Raw genomic sequence first — 18,607 nt, forward strand, 5'->3', positions numbered from 1 at the left:
GGGAGGCCGACATCGCATGTTATAAATATCACGGCCCCACTTGGAAGATTATGGGAGGCCGACATCGCATGTTATAAATATCACGGCCCCACTTGGAAGATTATAGGAGGCCGACATCGCATGCTATAAATATCACGGCCCCACTTGGAAAATTATGGGAGGCCGACATCGCATACTATAAATATCAAGGCCCCACTTGGAAGATTATGGGAGGCTGACATCGCATACTATAAATATCACTAATATGTCACTCTAGTTTACTAGTGACAATAACAACAACGTCTCTAAATATATTATACAATGTCATCTAATCTCCTCCGATCAAACTGTTTATAACTACTCCTCTCTATTCAAAGGTTGTCTGGAAGAGATCGCTTTTATTATTATTTCTTGTAATTGTTTATATTTATAACAAGTTTACTATTGTAATTTTTTGGAGGAAACAATGAAGAATATCTATCTACTTAATCCTAAGTAAATCTAATATTAGACAACTAATAGAAATATATATTTTTAATATATAAATATTCTACATAGAAAACATTTAAATATATTTATGCATAGAATGTTATTATTGTAATACGACATGTGACTACATTTTTCTGTATAAACATAGAAACAATCTGGTCGATAAATATGTATAAAAAGAAAATGATTTATTGTGAACAACTGACCGCAATAGGGCGGGTGAGTGAGTGCTTTCCCCCGCTAGATGGTAATATTGTAATGTGGCGGACGGTACCTGCGCCTCCATGCGGTGCATGTCCGGCTGGGCGTGTGCGTGTGCGTGTGCGTGTGCGTGTGCGTGTGCGTGGGCGGGCGCGGCGCGCGGCGGGCCGTCCTCCGTGAACAGCTCCGAGCCCGCCAGCGCCGCCAGCAGCGCGCGCACCGCGCCGCGCAGCGACCCGTCCCCCGCCCCGCCGCCGCCTGCACCACCACCCCCGCCCGCCGCCAGCGCCGCGCGGCCCTCCGCCGTCGTGCTCGCTATGAACTGGCACACGATCTGGTAGTAGCTCAGCGCGTACAGGGCGCGCACGATGAACGTGAAGTGCTCTGGCGGAGAACGATTGCATTCTTAATAAATTAATCATTGCTCGCTTCGTCTTCACTCACTTTATCTTACTAAACTATAACTGTTATTGATTTGTCCAAGTAGCAAACGATGACTTTAATAAAATAAATTTAAATCCTTAAGGATTTACAGTCCTTCGAGCCGGACACTTACGAATATCCATGTGCGGCGGGTTCTCCGGCGCGAGTAGCAGGAACTGCATGAGAAGCGCGAGCGGGTCGCGCAGCAGCAGCGGCACGGGGCGGGACTCGGGCGCGGCGGACGCCACGGCGGGCCCGGCCTGCTCGTGCTCGTGTTCGCGCTCGCGCTCGCGCTCGCTCGGCACCAGCGCGCGCCAGGTCGCGGCTGCGCCTAGCCCCGCGCCCGCCTCCCGCAGGACGCGTACGTGTGCGCCCGCCACCGACATCAGGGGAACTGTATCACGTGTAAGAGAACTTTAAACTATCTACATCAAGAAGGAGAGAAAGGGGAAATGTTACCAATGAGGTTTAACAGTCTCTTTGCTGGTAATGTACTTTATGAGGTCGCCATCCGCGTGATTCTCCATAAGACTATCATAGTTAATTCCTGGTAAATCCGTCACGATAGACCCACATACCTGATTTCGTTCTGACTTATCCTCGCTAGCGTACACTGATAACACTGACGGAGTTACTATTCCATTTTTATTCCATTAAAAAACATCTAGACTATAGAGGTGCAATTATAACTGTACGAGGATTGAAGCTAAAAGTTAGAGCAAAGATGGTGGTAGTGACCGATGCAGTCGTTGCGCGGCTTGTAGCGCGGCGCGGCTGATGCGGCTGATGCGGCTGACGTGGCGGGCGGGGCCAGCAGCGTGCCGCCGCGCTGCACCAGCTCGCACTCGAGGTTGGTGCGCACCAGCGACGCCACGAACGTGAAGATGCCCGCCGGCGACACGCCGTACCGCTGCCGCAGCTTGCCGCTCGCGGTCGCCGTCATGTCCTTCATCGCCTTGCCCATCGCGTCCGACAGCCGGGACGGGCTCTGTCGACCAAATTATCGAATTGTACGATTGGAAAATCGTATTAACTCGGGGATATTAAAATATATATGTACACATATAATTTAATATCCCCGAGTTAACGTTTATTTATTCCTCATATTTAGATCATAGTGAGAGGAGACTGAAAGAATAAAGCAAGAGAAGAAATGCTCCAAATGAAATTCTATTTAAATTAGGAAACTTTTTACGATATCAAAACATAAACCCAACTTTCATTCCCAATGGAAAGACTAGTCCCTAGTAGGGGAACTAATAGATTGATATATATTATCGTGTATAAACGCCAGATGACATAAAAAACGTATTCATAAACGTATATATTAAAATGAACAAAACCGATAATATAATAGTTACCGGCGGCGGGCGGTCCTGTTCGAGCATGGCCTGTATCTGGTCGGCGAGCTGCGCGTCTGTGCGGTGGGCGGCGGCGGGCGGTGGTGGTGGCGGTGGTGGTGGTGGTGCGGGTGCGGGTGCCAGCGGCAGCACGGTGTTGGCGAGCTGGCGGCACACGGGGCACAGGAACTCGCCGCGCTCGACGTGCAGGTTGTGCGGCCGCTGCGGCGCGGCCAGCGAGCGCAGGTACAGCTGCAGGCAGCGCAGGTGCACGTGGTGGCCGCACGTCTGCACGTGCACGCCGCCCTCCCACCCCACCGACACGCTCATCAGCCACGACTCCTGCCCACACACCCGCTCTATGTCAACTCCAATAAATAATAAATTAAGTGCCATTCAATTCATCTTTATTCAAAGTAAAAATCTAATGACAAAGCAGTTTTTTTTTATTTATTTATTTAAAGGAACCCCAACAGCATATTGCATTATAACACATATAACAAACATTAAATACAATACGATATGAGTGCACATGCCTATTATAGGTATTCCACAGCTTTTTTTACTTTAACATACAGTAAGAAATGAAGTTAAATTTATAAGGAATTAAATAATACTACACTACGAATATTTTAAAAGTTGCGTTATTAGTTATGATTTGTGTCCAATTGATACAAATTAAGACCTTTTATTAATATTTTAATACCTTGTCGAAATGGTCCGCGAGGTCATCGTGCATGCGGTAGTAGTGTGCGGCGGCAGTAGATTCACGCTGTGCCGCTAGTCTCGCACGTTCCGCCTCCGACAGTGGCAGTCGTGCTCCAGCTTCTGCGGTACTCGCACCTCCCCCATATAACCCTCCTCCGTCCTCCTCCGTGGACTCTGATCCCGTCGCTCCCTCCAAATCCACGCGCCGCCGGTGACCCAGCACCGACGTCGACTAAAATAATAGCAATTGTTTTAATGCCCGATACCTTAGATTGTACAAAAGTAAGCTAGAACAAAAAGATTAGAATATTAATACATAATTGATTAAAAAATACTGTGATTTCAACTTACAATTAAGAGATCAGACAATACAATCAAATTTAGATCCTCCACACTTTGGTGGCATTACAGAGGCTTATGTGAAATCCTCAAAATATAATGTAAAATGTTTTACTTATAGACATAACTCTATATTATCAATTCGTATTCTGTATATAATTCATTTTGAATGGCAAACAAGTTATCAATCCACCAGACAAAAAGTGGTAATCAGAGAAACACTCAGGTTGTAGAATGAACAGAGGCAAGTTCTAATTGAAATAATAAGTGTACATTGCATTTCTAAAAATTTACTATTTTAAAATTAGATTCCATTGTTCCCTACCATGCCTTATGCTATAACTATTATTTGATACTGATGGAGGGCAGCCGGAGCGGAGTAGGAAGGCGCACCTGCAGCAGGACGACGAGGCCAATGGGGTCGGCGGCGGTGGTGGGCGCGGTGGTGTTGCATATGACGCAGTCGTAGTCCTTCTCGAGGTCGTCCTCGTCCCAGTCCATGGCGGCGGCGTCGTTGCCCTCCATCTGCATGGCGGTCATGAACTGCCGCTGGCGGTCCGCGAACTCGCGCATCAGCTGCTGCTGCCGCTCGCGAGCACGCCTCGACCGCTCTTCCTTCTCCTGCCGCTCCCTGCACCCATAAATACTTTCTCATACCTCTCTAGAGAAATACTTTCTTGAGGAAAGTATAAATTTCTTGTAAACGGCGTACATAGATGTATTATTAAAAGATAGAGTAAGAAATAGTGTGATATGAAAGAAGTGAAACTATATCTATACTAAAAAACTCAATGTAAGTATATTATTGTTTATTTGTTAATTAGCATGTTGTTTTCCTTATAATGATTGTACCTATCTATCTATCTATCTATCCATTTAAGAGCTGCGCTCTTGTCGGTGGAGCTCTTGCCACTCACTACGATTTTCAGCGAGTCTCTTCACCTCTTGATACGACACGACACCAACTCCTTCCTTGATCTGCCTGATGTAACTATGTCTCGGTCTCCCTCTTCCCCTTCTTCCTTCTATCTTACCTTCTATTATAATGTTCATAAGTTCGTCGTGTCGTATCAAGTGTCCTAACATTTTTCCCCTTCTGTCCTCGATAGTTCTAATAATTTGTCGTTTTTCCTTAACCCTAAGCAGGACCTCCTCATTGCTAATTCGATGAATGATTGTACACTATACATAAATAAATAGTATTCTTCATATAAAATTTTACCAGTGTAACAATTGCTGGGAGAACATATAAAGCTAAAATAAGTGTGGACTGAAAAACTATGTATTTGTAGTGAGAAAAATTCAAAAGGGAGTGTTGCGTTGATTTGGCCATTTGGATAGGATGAATGTAAGAAGGGTTATGAAGGAGATTTATCGAGAATGAATGGAGATATAGGTAGGAGCCGCCCTAGATTGACGTATGTCGACCAAATACATATTATTGTAATTTGCTAATACAAACTATTGCATATCGATCCTAATTCTAACCTAATTCCTAACTGTTGCTTCATGAGTGCAGTACAACATTGTCATTGGTTATATATTGGATTGATATTAGATACAAGAGTTATCCTACTGTTTATTTATTGTGTTGTTACGTGTTTACAAAGAATCTTTCTAAACAGACGAAGTGCTGAAGAGGGACTAAATTAAAACCCGCACTTGGCGAGTGTGTATGAGAAGATTGATGAATGTGGAAGAAGTGAAAAGTCTGTTTGAATGGAAGCATTTGGCATTCCATTGTTTCTGTCTACTGTAATGGGAAACAGGCATGACAGACATATATGTATATATGTAAGGTGTACATGATGGATGGGTAGAGGGAGTGTCAGTGTGCGTGTACCTGGCTTGCGCACCACGTTGCAAGGTGTACATGATGGACGGGGGGGAGGCAGTGTCAGTGTGTCAGTGTGTCAGTGTGCGTGTGTCAGTGTGTCAGTGTGTCAGTGTGTCAGTGTACCTGGCGCGCTGCTCGGCCTGGCGCTCGCGCTGGTGCGGCCAGAGCGCGCGGCGCACGTGCTGCACGGCGGCGGCGCAGCGCGCGTCCAGCCGCGCCAGCTTGCGCACCACGTTGCCGATGAAATGCGGCCCATCGCCTGCGTCGGCGCACATTACCAAACGATTAACAACAAACTTTCTATATGCTATATTCATTTATTTAAGGACAACAAAACAAAGCATACATTCATATCTACTCTATAGTACATTACTGCAGCGGCCAGCAACTGAGGAATTGATGGACGAACATGCAAATGTAGGCCGAGGCGTAGCCGAGGCACACATACGTGAGTTCATCAATACCTAGTTGTAGCCAAGGCTTGTATAGTACTTTTCTCAAACAATGCGCGGAAATCAAAAACACAATTTACAATAAATATTTTTCACGCGCCATAATATTCCTTTTTTTTTCAATAAACAGCTTTCTATTTGCAAGCCAGTTCGAAATTTAAATAAAACCTTTTATTAGTTACCTCCTTGGTAGCCATATTTCGAAGTAAAAGGTCATTCCATTATTAAATTACAGGACAGACATGAGTTTACATAGTAATTTATCTGGCCGCAAAACACGACAGATATGGATTTTCATACAACTTTTGCCGTCCGCTGCCCGCATGTATCTGGCCAGTACGGCAATTTTGAATTATCTCGAAAAAGATTATCAAAATAAGCGGCTTTTTTGTAGAAAATATGTCCTGAGGCTGTCGATCTCGCGGTTATGCATGGTCTTAACGCTTAACAAGCCTCGACCACCAGCCTTCCGCGGGATGTACAGCCTCATGATTGAGGATTTCGGGTGATGCATTCTATGGAGGGTCATAGTTGTGCGGACTTTCCGAGACAGGGCTTCGAGTTCGGTTTGAGACCATCTGAGCACGCCAAAAGTGTAAAGGAGTACGGATATAATCCAGCCGTTATATGATCGGACCTTATTGGCGCCCGACAAGGAACTTTTCAGTACTCTTGTAAGGCGCGCAAAAAATTCATCGGGGACTGACTGTTTCAAATCAGTCTCCCTCACACCGATGTTTTGTGACATGCCCAGATACCGGTATGTTTCAGCCTCGGAGAGAGTTTTGATATTGGAGGGATCTGTAACGATCCCTTCAGTTTCGAGTGACCCGTCCCCTCTGCACATGGAAGACCGCGCACTTGTCTTATCCGAGTGCCATCCTAACAGAGCTACTATAATCGTTTAGAAAGAAAGAAATAATTTAATCAAAAGAAACATGCGGTCCACACAGTAGCGCACAAAACAAAAACAAAAGAAATCAAAAACAAAACAAACAAAAGAAAATAATAATTATATACAAATAGATAGCAATTAAATTATAATGTACGCGTGCGCGTGTGTGTGTCGCAATGTTCTGTGATGTAGGTCCGTGCTCAGCATATTGCTGCAGCGCTTGAAGCGCTACAGCGCTGTTTTTCAGCAAGAACCATAGCGTCACAAGTAAAAAACAGTTATATAAGTTGTGCGTTTGTATTCTATACATATACAAATCTACATTATACATATACATATACACATACACGTACATACACATACACATACATATATATATACATACATAAACATACACATACACATACATACACATATACATACACATATATATACACATACGCACATACACATACATACACATTCACACACATATACAGAATAAAGAAAAATGAGATGGCAATATATAGTGTTCTATCACCTAACCTAGCCATACTATTACTATTCAATCAGATCAGCGACGCGGGAGGCTGTGTTCATGCATTGAGTGCAAAAAAACTCAATTTAACAAGTAATAATTATAGTATCTACCGTTATGAACATTAATGTACAATTTTATTTAACGAAGATGCTGCCTAACCAGTGATTATTTCGCTGCACCTAGGCCATTAAACAAAGATATGTTTACGATATTTAGCAGCTCCGTCAGGTGTTCGACGCTCGGAGCTAGTAGTTTCAAGTCATCCATGTACAGAAGGTGAGACACTCGTGTACCTCTTCTCTGATACTGAAATCCAGTCCACAAATTCTCCAGTAAAGTACTGAGAGGATTCAGGGACAGGGAAAACAAAAGTGGACTCAATCGCCTTGGAATATTCCCCTCTTAACCTCAATCCGGTCAGCAGTATCCGTCAATCGTTCGTCCTGGATAGTCAGGATCGTCGTTCACTGCCCCATGCATGCCTCCAGGAACACTCGAACCGTATCGTCGATCTTGTACAGCTCGAGTATCCTCCAGAGCCATGGCACGGAATCGATCGCCTTTTTATAGTCTATCCAAGCGGCGGAGAAATTCTGACGGTTCCGTTTAATCACTTGGCCAACGATAGCATCAATGAGGAGAAACTCCTTCGATCCGCGGCTACCACCTTTGCATCCGCTCTGAGCGCTAGATAGGATCTTGTTTTCGTACACATAATGAGATCTTAGCGCTCAGAATGGATGTTAACGTCTTACATATTGTCGTAAGACAAGTTATGGGGCGATATTTAGATGGATCCGCGGTATTCTTCGTTTTAGGAACTAAATGACTGATCCCGGTTGTAAGGAAGTTCGGGAGTGCCTTGTTTTCAAGGGCACTCTGGAATTCCACGGCTAAGATCGCATGGCTCGCCGAGAACGCCTTTAACCAGTAGTTCTGCAATCCGTCGATTCCCGGACTTTTCCAGTGCGGAGCCCGACGGATCGCAGCAACCACCTCTTTTTCCGTAATGGCAATGACGTTCATCGGCATTATTCGAGCACATGCTTCCTCAACACCGTGCATCCATGCGCCCTCCTCATACAGCTGTCGCCAGAAGGCGACGAAATTGGCTGTTTTGGGCTGTAGTATGCTGTAGTTTTGGGCGCTCCAAGTTCCTATACAACTTCCGTTGATTACTTATAAAGAGACGATTCTGTTGATACCTCTCGACCCTCTCAGAGTACCGTCGGAGTCGTTTCCCCCATGCAGCGATCTTCTGCTTCAGGTCGTCTATACACTCCGTAAGTTTTTACCCGAAGTCCGGCTGGAACAGACGTATACTTGTCCCAGCAAAGGTCTCTTTTACGGAGCGCATAACTCTCGGGCGTGTATTGCCCTCGCTGAAGCAGAGCAGTCTGCCAATGAGGACCCTGGCCTGGATGATCCGTCGCTCAATCCTTCTTTTCCAGGCTGGTTTCGCATTATCCCCTTGGATATTACGTCCAGCCCGGGGCATTTTTGCGCCGGTATATCGGTATACTGCCAACGCAGCGCCAAACATGATTGAACTCGTCTCTCCCATGTCACCGCTGCCTTCAAGGTACTGAGATAGCAGTCCATTTGCGGCCTCAATGGCATCGCGCGTCGCCACATTTGAATATATCCGGGGAAGCCTCGGTCTCTCTTCGAGGGGAGTTCTTCGGATTTCTAGAATCGCCTCTTCTAGTATGCTCCTCACATGCTCTATATCCTGGGAAGTTGTTCCGTCCACATCCGCTTCTGAAGGCGTTTTGGCAACCACCTCTACGCTAGGTAGCACGTTTGGACGGGTTGCTCCACGGTTGTGGAGTTTGCTTCTGGAACAACTTCACTTCGCAATCATTCGAGTTCGGTCGCGCTAAACATACCAGAGCGCTGTATGTACCGAACTCTATCGGCTAGGTTCTGTTCCGAGACGGTTAGATCCGGTAAAAGACGCAGAAACTCGCGGTGCATTACTGCCCGGTATCCTGTTCTGCCTGTTTCTGTCCCTGTAGCCCTGTAGAACGCACGCATGAGGTCTTCGTTCATGGTTCTCGTCCACCTCATGCGGCGTGTACCATTGTGAATTATTTTTATTACTTATTATCATAAGTTTTTTTTTTTATTAAATTCACTTCTTGCGCCAAATAATTACCGATTCCTTTCTTTTCTCCTCTACCCAGAGATATGTCTGCAAGAGATTGCTTTAACGATAATACCGCTTTTTTTTTTCTTTAAGTGTTTAAATAAAGAATTAATAAATAAATATAATTCCAAGCAGTAAAAATGTATTCAAATCGTCAGTTCACGCCTAGTGTAGAAAAACATGGCTCACCTATAGGTTCGGTGGAGTGCGGCGCGGGCTCGTCGAGCGAGAAGGAGTCGAGGCGGCCGGAGAGCTGCGAGTGCAGCTTCAGCAGCAGCGATATGATGGACTCGTTCACCGGGATCGACTCCTCCTGCTGGCCGTGCACCTGCACCTGGGGCACATAGCCATGCATGCACGTCACGAGGACAAATAGATCGGTATGTCTCCTCCACACCATTAAAACACTATGATTACATCAAGATCGATTAAATTATATACATTTTTCAAGAAAAATATTTGCTGGAATGAAAGTAATAGAAATGAAAATGGGCTAAAATATATATATCCAAAGCCGTAAACATACCACAAAAAAAAAGATTGGTAATTTTTTTTTAATAAAGTATAGATTATTTTACTCGTTGCTAATATAGTTTTTTTAAGCCAAGGACATTTTATTTTTAATTTACAAACAAAAAATACAACTTTTTATAACAATAGTTTAACTTGAAATGCTATGTTAGTATGTAAATATTTATGTTAGTATGTGCAATGAAGGCAATTAAGGTAATGTAATATTTGTTAATTGCATATTAAGCACTGTACACATTACATTAGTGTGTTCCCACCATTTATGTTATTTTCCTTGTTATTATTTAGTACATACGATTACCTTTATATTGCTGAAATAAGATTTTATCGAGCTGTGTTTGGAAATTTAAATTTGTGTGTAACATATATGTGTATCGTAGACATATTTAGGGGGAGACGGATGAGGCGTGCCAATCCCAGAACAGTCTGATGTTCATCCTAGGATGCCAGTGGTTTTTTTTTATGCAACTTAAAATGGCAAACAAGCTGACGGTCCACCTGATAAAAAGTGGCAACTGTCGCCTATAGACATGAGCAGTACCATGGACATAACAGAGTATACCGTTTTATCTATGATACCCCCCATCCGTGCCATTCCGTGGACTCAAGTGGTTTTTAGTTATGTACAAATATAAGGTGTCTAAGGTCTTTTTTAAGACGGTTAATCACTAAGTAAATAATGAAAATACTAGATGGCGCTGGAATCGAGATTTTTATTTTTGTTTACTATTTTGTATCTAGAGACAATATCCCAGTCGCACAACATTTCTGGCTAAAATGTGTTTTACAAAGTTGCATAACATAAGAGGACAAAGATAAAAAAATATGATAAATTATCACTTGTATTGGTAAAAAATAAATAAAATTCGTTAATTTAGTAACTTTGCCTCAAATTATCTTGACGATGATGAATCAACCACTATAATGAGCTAGGTGGCCCTGACAAATGTTTTGAAATCCATCAGCGTCGCGTGCGTGCGTGTATGTATGTATGTATGTATGTATGCGTGTGTGTATGTATGTATGTATGCGTGTATGCGTGCGTACCTGCGTGCTGGTGGAGGGCTGCGGCGCGCGCGCGGGCGGCGCGGGCAGCGCGCACCACTCCGCGCCCGCCATCTCTGCGCACGCGCACACACACACACATACACTTACTGTAGCTACGCGTTACCACTACAAACATCCTATAAACCTCTTCTGATCATTACAGCTTTTCGCCCCTTCCTCTCATTTAAATTTATGGATTTTTTTTTTCAACAGAAATTTAGTGCGAGAAGGGACAAAACGCTTCAACAGCTCCTGCTTTATGTTTGACGTTTTTGAATTCCAAACAATCTGGTCCTATTTAGGACAGGTAAACAGAATTTTCGAAAATAACATACCGCCTACGAGCATGTTAATATTAGCCTTCTATGAGTAAATATTTTTTTTAAATCAGCTAAATAGTTTTTAAGTTTTCTACTCTTTCCCCGTTATAATATTAGAACAGACCAGTGAATCATTTTATCATCCACACATACAAATTATACATACAAACTTTTCATACAAAATATTTAGAAATTGCATTAAAATCCTTTAAATAGTTAAAAACAAATTAAAAATAAATAACAAAGAGTACATTTTCATATTATATAGAAATAATAATATTAAGAATTACCAATTAAATATTTCTATATCTGAAATGTCTAATACAAGTTTCCTATTATTATTACCTTATTTAACACAGTTATCTATTACAAACAAACAAACAAACAAACAATTAAATCTTTCCTCTTTATCATATAAGTATAAAATACAAATGGTTGTAAAAGTATAAATAAATCAAATAAAAAATTGAATAAGTGCATTACCTCAAAAGCATCAATCTTTGGAGGATACCAATAGTTCAGGAGTTATTTGTTTTAAATACACACTACATATTTAAAATTCAATGATCTGATATTGTTTTGTAGTTTGTATTTACACATATTCATTAAATATATAGTTAATTTTATTGAAAAAAAAAAAACAACAATTGAGGTTCTTGTCCGTACTTTTTTTTTATCTTTATTTATTTAGGGACTTTTGTCCTTTTAGGCACGTCAGTCCCATCGTACCTTAATCACTTTTAGGACATCATTGTATATATTTTAACAATCAAAAGACACCAATAAATCAAATAATATGAATAAAAGGAATGTCGTGGAACAAAAAAAAACTTATTAATCTATGGTCCGATACAGGCAGATCTACATTAATTGCCCGTACTTCTTGGCTGAAATTGCGTTCCGAATGGGCGGTAGAAAGAATGACTATTCAAAAATGCCTAAATCTAAATTTACTTGAATAAAATATATCTTTCTTTCTTTTCTAGTGTACAATGTAAGAATTAAAATGTTGATAACAATACCGTAATCGGTGGAGTCCGGAGGTGTGACAGGATCAGCGAGCGCGAGCGTCATCTGCGCATCACTGGTCATCTCCGTCCCGCTCAGCAGCTGCAGCGCTAGCGACGACCGCTCGCTCACGTCCTGCGACCGACCAATGGCATGTTTGTAGCGCAAGCTTCATCGCTTTGTTGCCACTTAAAACTTTTATGTACAAGTAATAAATACCGCGTCGCTGTTGTAACTGTCCACTATAAATAAGTGGGGGGACATGATAAGGCAAGCAGGGGGGGGGGGGGGGATGAGATTGTTAGTAACAGGGACTGTTAACCTCATTGATAGCAGTTGCTGTGTAGAAATACCCTGTCAGGTCGACGTCCACGTGGTTCCCCCTGGAAACCATCGTGCTGAATGCCAGGTATATTCATCACAAAGAATGACCTACCTTTTCATTTTCACCTTCATCATTCATTCATCCTTCCCTGGTGTCACATCCGTGTAGGTTTAATTTGATGAAATTTAGTAAATTTGTTTTGTTTATTTATTTTTATATTGTTTCATTATATATGTTGTAGAAAAAACAGTTACGAGTGCGACAAGTATTTTTTTTTAGCAAAAAGCCATGACCATAGACAAGTTAAGCAGACAGCATGGAGACCGCGGTTCCTCATTGAATTGCACGTTTTACGTTTGAGAGAATACAGCCTTACACCTCTTCCTAACGTAGATTGTATGGTTTATTTTTTAACATAATCAGTAGTACCGCATTCGAGTATTCTGACACTTCCCTATGGTTGACTGGGAGAGAATGCTTTTAGCATTAAGTCAGCCATGTACATATATTTGTACTAATGAATAAATAAATAAAATAAACATATAATTAATATTTGGAAATAAAAATATTTTCCTTTTTTAATCAATTTTAAAAAGAATTAGTTTTTCAATTCTGTTCTATTTTTCATGTTTGTTATCTCATAACCTTGTCAGTTATAAACCAGTTAGGGTACAGAGGAATAACACCTGAGTCCTCAGGAATGATAACGCATGAGGGGTATCATGGGCGAAACAGTATACTCGGTTATGTCCATGGTACTGCTCATGTCTATAGGCGACGGTTACCACTTTCCATCAGGTGGGCCGTCAGCTTGTTTGCCATTCTGAGTTGCATAAAAAAAGTTGTAAACTGATTTTTTAAAGCATATGCTTATAGTTTTATGCCAACAAAAAAATTTTTAGAAACGTTATCAAAATGGATTAAGTAGTTTAATTTTTAAATCAAAATAACTGATTTAAATTGTTAAAAATGGGGATTAGTAGCCTCATTGTTAGCAATACACCCTGTCAGGTTGGCTTCCTCGCGATTCCCCCTGGAAACTATCGTGTTCAATTCCAAGTGGATTCATCACGATAGGCTGACTGACTTGCCTTTTCATTGTCACCTATCATCCTTCATTGGTGCTCCACCAGCGTATACCGTTAGCGCAGGCGGGCTTATTATTCCATTACATACATACATACATATCTGTCACGCCTGTCCCCCATTAGGGTAGGCAGAAACAATGGAACGCCAAGTGCTTCGATTCAAACAAACCTCTCTCGCTTCTTCCACATTCATCAATCTTTTCATACACGCTCGCCTGTTACGGGTTTTTGCCATTTGGCGAAACAGGGGACACATGACGTGACCCGTGGCATAACGCATCGCCGTCGATGAGAAATTTGTCCCCCCCCCCCAGATATTTTTTTTGCGGGACCCTATTTAATTATTGCTCACCTCTAATGCTCGTATGTGGGGTGCATCACCGCTGGCATCAGACTGGTCGTCCGGTACCGAGTCGCCTCTTACTACCTAATGACAAATGAATAATAAAGTAAGAACTACCTAAGTCATCATCATCATGTCAGCCTTTAACTGTCCACTGCTGAACATAAGCCTCCCATTTGAAGAATTTTGCCAGTATTTGCGACACTTGGCAGGCGGGTTGGCAACCGCAGTTAGGCTTTGGAGATGTTTTAAGAGGGACGCTGCTGCCCATCCCTCGCTCTCTCTTAGTCGTCTCTTACGACATCCACGGGAAAGAAGGGGTGGCCTATTTATTATTATATTATTTTTTATTATTGGCCTACGCCGGGAGCACACGGGACCACAAAGGAATAATACAAGAACTACCTAAGTCTTGACAATAATTAACTACATTTTGTTCGGCTCGCGATTCCGACATAGAATAGTTTGTTGAAAATAATGTTTCCTTTCTTTCCTCGTGGGCGTCATAAGAGTCGACTGAGGGAACTTAATGATCGAGATATGGACAGCAGAGTTCCTATTTAAACATCAACAAGGTTTAACTGCGGTTGCCAAACTGCCTACCAAGCATGGCAACTACTGGCAAAACCTGCTCAATAGGGAGATGCCTATATTCAACAACAAAGACCTAATTGTTGGTACTACAATACTGTTTGTTCAATAAAAAAAAACAAATAGCGAAATCGTAAATACATCATAAGTATATTAAAAATATTTAAATTTAAAATCTGGAAAAGTACATTTTTCACCGCAACAAGAAGTTTTGTATTGTGTAAAGAAAAACATATTTTATAATTCTTTTTGCAATTTATTTTTGTGTTGGTTTCATAATAAAAATAAATAAAAAAAAAAAAAAACAGAGTTTTTAATTGATTCTGAATTTTAAATGGCGTGAATTTACAGGGTACAGAGGAATAACACCTGAGTCCTCAGGAATGGCAACGCATGGGGAGTATCATGGGCAAAACAGTATACTGTTATGTCCACGGTACTGCTCATGTCTATAGGCGACGGTTACCACTTTCCATCAGGTGGGCCGTCAGCTTGTTTGCCATTCTAAGTTGTATAAAAAAAAAAATATATATATTTTACCAATCTCAAGTAAAGGGTATTTTTATTTAACTTTTAAAAATTGAAGCGAGGGTATAGCGTACTTGTAACAATGTGGGGACCGCCAGCGCCGTACTCGTTGTCGGCAGTGATACCGTCTTCGATAGCGGCGGAAGTCTAGTGTTTACTGATTCTGATGGCTCCCATTCTGTGTCACCTGCGAATAGCATTAGCTCTTTTGTAATTCCATTAAAATAAGTTATTATTAAGAGATTAATATATGTTGAGTATAAAATAAAAATTTGTAAAGCCATCGATAAAATAAAGAAAATTTTCATCCGGCTCGAAGGATTAAAAATATTTTAAACACTACAGGTTTCCTTTAAATGTCGTGTTAGAGGGCAGAGGCCGTGAAGGTGTACAGCGTATTCAGGTGGTATACATATATGCGTATACTGACTGTCGGAGTGGTAGTGCGAGGGGTAGACGTGCGGCGGTGGCGGCGGGTGGTGGCGCGGGCCGTGCGGCGGCACCGAGCCGACGATGGTGCGCGCGTTGTCGCAGACGGCGGCGCCCGCGAACGCGCCCAGCAGCGGCACGCCCGCCACGCGCGGCGGCCGCGACCCGCCCTCCGCCTCCGCCACGCACACGTCGCGCTGCAACACACGCGCGGTTAGCTCGCTGGCGGCTGGCGGCTCGCTGCGCTGCACGCTACGTGGTACGTACGTCGTGCGCGCGCGCTCGCTCGGCGGCCAGCTCGGCGGCCACGTCCAGCAGGTACACGGCCAGCGCCAGCACGTGGTCGGCCGGCGCGTGTGGAGCCGCAGCGTCGGGCGCGCGCCGGTGCACGCCGCGGTGCAGCACGGCCAGCAGCGCGCCGTGCAGCACGCCTGCCGGTGACAACACACTAGGTCGTTTCAGTAGATCTTCTGGACTTTTTAGCGGTTACCGGAAAATTCTTGTTAGAATTTGAGCTTTAGATTGTCGATCTACCGCCGCAGAAAATCAGCACGAATACGACAGAGGAAATGTCAAATACGAGCGACTCGCAGCGGTCCATCGATGTTATGACCGATCTTATTACGTAGTATAACCAATAGTTACAACTTGTATGTAATTGATATCCCATCGCTAAAGATTATGAATGTAGCACTAACGTCATTTTATAAATCAGCAGTCACAAATCTTACTTGTTACCGCTGACTTTTCAAATATGTTTTAGTTCGTCAACAAACAGCCTGCCAAAAAATATTAAGACTCATCTTAATATTTTTTGGTGGTCTATGGGAGGAAGCAGCTAAATACTGCAATTACAATTGAAAGCGAATAAATCAATCGTAAGAAAAAATAAGAAAATAAATAACAAATTGACATTACCTATATCTCACAGTAAGAATATTAATGACTTTAATCAGTAAATTAACAAGAAAAAATCGTATTATATAAGGTAACACTTTAACAATATTTTAAGATAAAAAAGTTACTTGAATAACTCGTGTAACTAGCTACTTAAACAAGTGTAAAATGTCAATACGGTGAAAATGAATGTTAATGGTAATATGTTGGCAGTGTATGCACAAGTGAGTGCAGCAATAGAGTGGTGACCTGAGGCGCAGAGGGCGCGTGGGTCGCCGGCGCCGGCGGGCGCGGCTCGCGGCGGCCGCAGCGGCGGCCACAGCGGGCCCGCGGCCCCGCCGCCTGCAGCGCCGCCCGTCGCCGTGCTCGCCCCCGCCTCCTTCTGCTTCTCGCGTACGCTGCACACAATACATACACATAGGAACTTCGTTTTAAAACGACTTCCCCAAAAAAACATGTTACAACAAAGGTTGTCTGTAAGAGACTGCCCTAGCGATAAGACTGTCTTTTGTACCTTTATGTGTATATTTCGATCTGTATTTACGTTACTGTATTTCACTTGAATTGTTCAATTGTCACTGTATTGTATATTTTTGTTTATGGTGCAATAAAGTGTTAAAGCTTCAGCTGCCCACTAACGAAATGCTTTCTTACTGTATTGGGTTGACTGGAAGAGATCTCTGTCAGAGATAAGTCCACCCTTGCTCACGACATGTATAAATACATTATTTTATATGTAACTTACAAGTGCAATAAAGAAATATATATATATATATATATATATATATATATAAACAAATAAACATATCTACATAATTCCCAAATTACCATTATAATTTTGGGAAAGATTTACTCCCGCATCGATCCGATATTACTTTTGTCAAATCTCATCCTCCTCTAAACTTTTTTCACATTTATTTAGGGATTTTTATCCGAACAGCCAAAGTGAAAGTTACATTTACCCTTCTCAACATTGAATCATTTTTTGACCATATTGCCTCTTATTCATCTTTTAAGTCTCATTCCTCCATTTTTGTCTTCTTTCTCTACTCTTACAAAATAAAAAAAAAAATTTAAATAGACTTGTCAAACTCTTTAAATCGTCATTTTTATTATTCTACTGCTGGGTCCGGAATGTAGTTATCTGCTGAGAAAACCCCAGACAAAACCTCAACAGTTTTTAGATGGATCTTAATTCTTGTTTATCCTTAAATAACCACAATTAATTCTATGCAATGAAAAGATTTCTTGCATATGGGGATGGCATGTGTTTTTTTCTTTCCAGTCAAGATGCCCTTTATACTAGATAATACAAATACCGTGCACTCACTAGGCTGTGAAGCGGTCCATAGACGCATGAAAGTCCCGCCTGTGCACGGCGCGCCGCAGCACGTGCAGCGGGTCGTAATACTGCTCCCACACTATCGGCTTCGGCACGAACAGGCCCTGCTCTAGATTCTCCGAGCCCTTCGGTGGGGGGCGGTATGTTGACACCTGTTCAAGATAGATCAATTAATCATTTAAAACAACATAACAATTAGGTAGGTTTTTGGCTAACCGAATTCCAGCCCATTTTGACATTCGACGCTCCGTATGTATATGATCTATATATTAGGGGTATTGTGCGAATGTGGCTGATTCTGAAGGAATCCTTATGGTCTTTTGTTGAAGAAGCTCATGATGTAGTCTTTTGAGAAAACCAAATATATATATATATATAGTATTACAATCTTACTATTATGATCTGAAACACTGTTTGTCGGCAAACGCATTAATTTGTCTTTTTTATTATTATATCAGCCGTTAATTGCCCACTATATAACATAGGCCTCCCCCCCTTCACCCCAGAAGGGAGTTTTGCCAGTAATTGCTACGGTTTATAAGGCGGGTAGCGACTACAATTAGGCCTTTAGTGATATTCTGCTGCCCATTTCTCGGCCATTAAGATCTTTTAGTTGCTTCTTACGACACTCACGGGTAAGGAAAGGGTAACCCATTCTTTACCAGGAGCACATGGCTTTTTTTTTATTACCAGACATTTTTTATGACTAAACCGGACCAATGACCAATCACCCGCTTCTTGAGCACGTTCTCAAAGCTTGTTTTACGCGACGCCGGATCTCCTTGGTATCATGCTCCAACCGTGTCTGCATACGCTGGTAGTCACC

The 18,607-nt window shown here is 42.4% G+C and overlaps 1 protein-coding gene across 1 annotated transcript in view; it reads right to left on the reverse strand.

Moving 5' to 3' along the window:
• LOC113519921 (E3 ubiquitin-protein ligase Ubr3) overlaps window positions 1-18,607 on the reverse strand; it is a 151,192-nt gene that overhangs the window by 6,005 nt on the left and 126,580 nt on the right. Inside the window, exons 13-28 of the mRNA XM_052902242.1 lie at window positions 17,770-17,933; window positions 16,689-16,837; window positions 15,810-15,973; window positions 15,544-15,739; window positions 15,188-15,300; window positions 14,004-14,078; window positions 12,253-12,373; window positions 10,911-10,984; window positions 9,522-9,666; window positions 5,440-5,575; window positions 3,873-4,110; window positions 3,139-3,372; window positions 2,454-2,774; window positions 1,831-2,080; window positions 1,226-1,486; window positions 743-1,053 (exon numbers count right to left, since the gene is read on the reverse strand). Of these exons, the coding sequence (XP_052758202.1) occupies window positions 743-1,053; window positions 1,226-1,486; window positions 1,831-2,080; window positions 2,454-2,774; window positions 3,139-3,372; window positions 3,873-4,110; window positions 5,440-5,575; window positions 9,522-9,666; window positions 10,911-10,984; window positions 12,253-12,373; window positions 14,004-14,078; window positions 15,188-15,300; window positions 15,544-15,739; window positions 15,810-15,973; window positions 16,689-16,837; window positions 17,770-17,933 (2,952 nt within the window). The remainder of the gene's footprint in view (window positions 1-742; window positions 1,054-1,225; window positions 1,487-1,830; window positions 2,081-2,453; window positions 2,775-3,138; window positions 3,373-3,872; window positions 4,111-5,439; window positions 5,576-9,521; window positions 9,667-10,910; window positions 10,985-12,252; window positions 12,374-14,003; window positions 14,079-15,187; window positions 15,301-15,543; window positions 15,740-15,809; window positions 15,974-16,688; window positions 16,838-17,769; window positions 17,934-18,607) is intronic.

Source organism: Galleria mellonella, unplaced genomic scaffold (genome assembly GCF_026898425.1).
Source record: "Galleria mellonella isolate WM207_F2 unplaced genomic scaffold, CSIRO_AGI_GalMel_v1 utg89, whole genome shotgun sequence".
NCBI lineage: Eukaryota > Metazoa > Arthropoda > Insecta > Lepidoptera > Pyralidae > Galleria > Galleria mellonella.